The sequence below is a fragment of the Austrofundulus limnaeus genome, unplaced genomic scaffold, assembly GCF_001266775.1.
Source record: "Austrofundulus limnaeus strain Quisiro unplaced genomic scaffold, Austrofundulus_limnaeus-1.0 Scaffold171, whole genome shotgun sequence".
Classification (NCBI taxonomy): Eukaryota; Metazoa; Chordata; class Actinopteri; order Cyprinodontiformes; family Rivulidae; genus Austrofundulus; species Austrofundulus limnaeus.
The window spans coordinates 1,166,808-1,170,962 of record NW_013952573.1 but is presented as its reverse complement, the minus strand read 5'-3'; the positions used below and the strand labels follow the sequence as shown (position 1 = coordinate 1,170,962).

At 36.9% G+C, this 4,155-nt stretch overlaps 1 protein-coding gene across 2 annotated transcripts in view; it reads right to left on the bottom strand.

Moving 5' to 3' along the window:
• The window catches only part of mpc2b (mitochondrial pyruvate carrier 2b), a 6,537-nt gene extending 2,807 nt beyond the window's left edge, over positions 1 to 3,730 (bottom strand). Inside the window, exons 1-5 of one of the 2 annotated variants that reach the window (XM_014017546.1) lie at positions 3,625 to 3,730; positions 3,394 to 3,502; positions 1,062 to 1,102; positions 676 to 760; positions 287 to 398 (exon numbers count right to left, since the gene is read on the bottom strand). In XM_014017546.1, the coding sequence (XP_013873000.1) occupies positions 287 to 398; positions 676 to 760; positions 1,062 to 1,102; positions 3,394 to 3,487 (332 nt within the window). In that variant the 5' untranslated portion in view covers positions 3,488 to 3,502; positions 3,625 to 3,730. Of the gene's footprint in view, positions 1 to 286; positions 399 to 675; positions 761 to 1,061; positions 1,103 to 3,393 lie in introns of both variants that reach the window. The other variant, XM_014017545.1, reaches the window with a different exon arrangement.
• Between the last annotated feature and the right edge of the window lie 425 nt (positions 3,731 to 4,155).

Genomic DNA, 4,155 nt, shown 5'->3' with positions numbered 1-4,155 from the left:
TATATATATATTTCATTCACTCTGGCTTTTATCAACTGAGGAGTTCATATTTGGATTTCAATTTGAAGTCTCCAAAACTTCTGTAATTTAAATGTAGTAGAACTACTGTAAATTTGGTTAAAAATTACCTTCTGTGATTCATATCAGGGATTTGTTTCTGGCCATTTGACTTTAAAAAGCTGCTGCACTCACCCTGCAACCTCTGACAATAACTGCTCACTAAACGGTTTGTAAAGCTCCAGTTCTGAGTTCAGCTCTGTGAGTTCCCCAAATAAGCCAAACCCACCTCCAGATCCTGTAAAGCTGCGACGCTCCGGCGCTGCCAACYAAGAAGTTCACAGCAAAAAGGTTCCAGTTTTTAGGGATTATGACCAGAGAATACCTGGACCAGATGAGACCTGGAGGACAACAGGAGAAGGTGACGTCTCTGAACACGTTATCCATCAGAAGCGAGTCCATGTTTTGGCAAACGACTAACAGATAAGACTTGTTTGAAGTGACAGATTGTGAAAGAAGAGGCAACCTTTAACACACATCAGTTTAATGCAATGAAGTGATCAACCAACAGTGGGAACATTTGCAAAGAAACTAGTATTAGCTGAGAGGTTGATTAATGAGAGCTACAAATGTATTTTTAAACCAATCAGGACGAATCCCACTAAAKTCCAGTCTCACCAGTTGCTGTCAGCACCGCAGACTGAGAGGTGCTGAGTTTATCTGCCGGTCGAGTCATATCAGCCAAACCAGCCATCACCAGACCCTGAAAAGAAGACAAACAAACCYTTTTAAAGTCGTCACAAACAGGTAAACATGCCAGTTCATGGTGCATGTAAGTCAAAACCAGTTGTAAGTTCAAGGAGCCTGAAGACGAAATGTTTTTAYTCTCCAGGCTGTTAGAAATGGTTTTCACAATGTGCATTATCGATTGAGCTGACAGCCAGAAGAAGAGGTTTGTAGGTCGTCAAAAACCAACAACCTAAAACCTGTGTGTGTTTGTGTATGTGTGTGTGTGTGTGTGTGTACTCAAGTTCCCTGCTTAATCTGTGTGAAAGTGCATTTACCCATTTGAACATCGGAGCCCAGAAGAAAACAGTTTTTGGACCTGAAAAGGACACAGAGAGAAAAAAAAACCCACATTAAATATGGCAGCTCTGTTTCTGTTTAAAGTTACAATTTATCCCCATCTTTTCATTTACGTGAACTCAGTCATTTAGGTGTCTCTTTACACCAACAAGGCAGAAACATAAAAATGATTGTTGTGAAACCTACAGCTCACATGATAAAATATATAAATGAAAAAGTCAGGCAGGTTTAGCTTTATTCTAAAATGATGCAATTCTCTCACTGATCATCAGAAAGGACCGACGAGTTTTAAAACTGAACTGTTCAGGTCTGTAGTTTCACTAAAACATAGGGGTGTAAGAAAATATCGATACACTGAAATATCGCGATATTTCATTTCCCGATACTGTATCGATATTCTAAAGCCCTGTATCGATTTTTAATTAAGGTTTAAAATTCCACCTTCTTGCCAACCGTTCATTTTTATGTTGTAGTTCAGCCTCTGACCACTAGTTGGCAGCAGTGAGCCAGCCATGTGGCTCCTCTACCTCTTGAGGTAGAGGCTATTGTTAAGTGTTGGGTATATATTGTAAATTAATATTAAAAACTAAAAGCTGCAAAAAATATATTTTCAAACTATTTATTGTCAAATTTAGTCTAATAATTGAAAACATGGATGAAATAAGAAATATGAAACAAATAAAATAAAATACATACAAAGCAGAACACAGCTAAATGAATCAAAAGTATGTCTATGTAATATTAGAATTTTCTGAGACAATGAATTTTGGTTTTTCATTTTTTTCCCCTCTAAGAGGTTTTTATTTAATAGAATTTTTGGACAAAAAAAATCGCAATATATCGCCTTGCTTATAGCATCGCAATATATCGGGATATATCGTATTGTGACCCCTCTGTCATGATATGTATCATATCGCCAAATTCTTGCCAATACACAGCCCTACTAAAACATCAGTATTGCTCTCAAAACTAGAGAACTGGTCAGTTTAAAGTCCTCAAATCACATGATAAACAAACCCTTCATCCATGAGAATCCTGATGCTAAAACTAAACTTTTTAAATTTCAGTTTTAGTTCAAACATAAAACAAAGCATAAATAAAASATTTTCTTGTACTTTACATAAGATTTTCGAATGTATATGATAAATCGGTGGACTCACTGAGAAATATTTGCAGCCTGAACAGCTTATTAAACTATGACATGATAGAAATCCCACCAAACCACATATTTCTCATTAAAATAGATTCATTCCAACCAAGGTTTAAAATGTYAGAAATATGACAGAAAAACTCCACATAATCAGACCTGAAGTCCTTCCAGCATACAGGAAGGACACATAATAAATAAACTACAACCCAGTTCAGAGAAACTGCTGGTCTAGAATCAGTATTCCTCATCTGTGATGGGCTAAACAAACACAAGACAGTCCTCACTGCAAACGATCTTGGAGGGAGTTGCCCTTTTTGTCACCGCCCCTTCATACCTGTTTAGAAAGTTTTCTTGAACTAAATGAGCTTCACAGGAAAAACCAAAGAACAGAGTGTCCAGTTTCACTTTAATCCCCATTCAGTCCAAATTATATCTGTGTTAATGTCAGAGAATGTTGATGAAAAACAGGTAAACGTTTGGCTCATATAGGCAGTATAGAAGTTTGAGTTGTTCTCTCTATTTTGTGTTAGTTTTACCTTCATTCACAGAAACTGGGTTTCATGAGCCAAGTTAAATCATTACCATGTAGAGGTCAGTGAAATGTGTAAACACAACCACAATCCTTTGACAAATTCAGACAGAAGGTCTAACAAAAGGACTGTTTAGTTTCAGACGAGCCACAATATAAAACATTTGCATTGTTTCACATACATCTGACCTCAACCAAAGAGTCATTACAACAACACAAATAATACTGAAGAGGCTTAATTCATTAATAAATACTCCATCCATGAGATGTATAACTTTGTTGGGTTTTTCCTAGTCTTAAACATATGATCATGGTGTTAAGGGGAAATAATTTTAACATTGAAGTTCATGTTTTCTACAGAATAATTCTAGTGTTTTGCATTTCCAGAACTCAGCACTCCTCTGTTTTAAAGGGTAGAAAGCTGCAATTTTTCATTTTTTTCAGACTATGGAGCTTAGGTGGACTTTAAGCAGATTTAGATCTGCAAAGGCAAAACTAAAACAATGACTTTCATTAAGTTCATGCATCCAGGTTGGACAGCAGGCAACTTTGTTTCCACAGCTGGATGCAGATTCATCAGAGCTGGTCACCCAAAACACTTGATCAAGAGGATAAAATGAATGTACTTTACCTGCCGGGTGGTTGTACAGGGGTCTCAGTTTGGCAGGCAGCATATGCTCGATTTTGTCCAAAATCCTGTGGTAGGACGCTCTGAGCGCAGCCATGATCGCTAATTCAGACTAAGAAAGAAGACAGTAAATAAGCTAGCTTCCAAGAAAAGTGAACTCCGAAGGTTTCTGTCTTGAACAACTGCTAAATGTTATCAGTTGGTAAGGTATAAATTGATAAGGTGAAGGTTTACGGTTAGAAGTGGATGCTACTGTCCTACTGTCGACCTTTCCCCGGCAGAACTGTGAGCAGCTAGCTGACAGTAGCTTCCCTGACCGACACGACGAGGAGGTGACTTTCTTTTCGACGCAACCTTCAGCGTGAGGGATGGTTCGACGTTCCTTCATTCTCATTGGCTTAGACTGCAAGAGGCTCGATGTGATTGGTTAATTTGGAGGGCGTTCGTTTTGTTTACCCAACAGTACCGATGAACTAAATTTGAACATTAGTATACAAACAAACAAATAATAAATTAAATACAAATAATAATATTAGTTTGCAGAACATTACAAAATTAACAATATTTTGTACTTATTAAAAGGGCTCTAAATATGGCCCATAGAATGCAAATTTTACAATTCCATTAAAACTTTTCAGCACAAGAAAAACGTTGTTTTGTATATAATACAAAGGTCTGTTCTTTCTTTCTTTCTTTCTTTCTTTCTTTCTTTCTTTCTTTCTTTCTTTCTTTCTTTCTTTCTTTCTTTCTTTCTTTCTTTCTTTC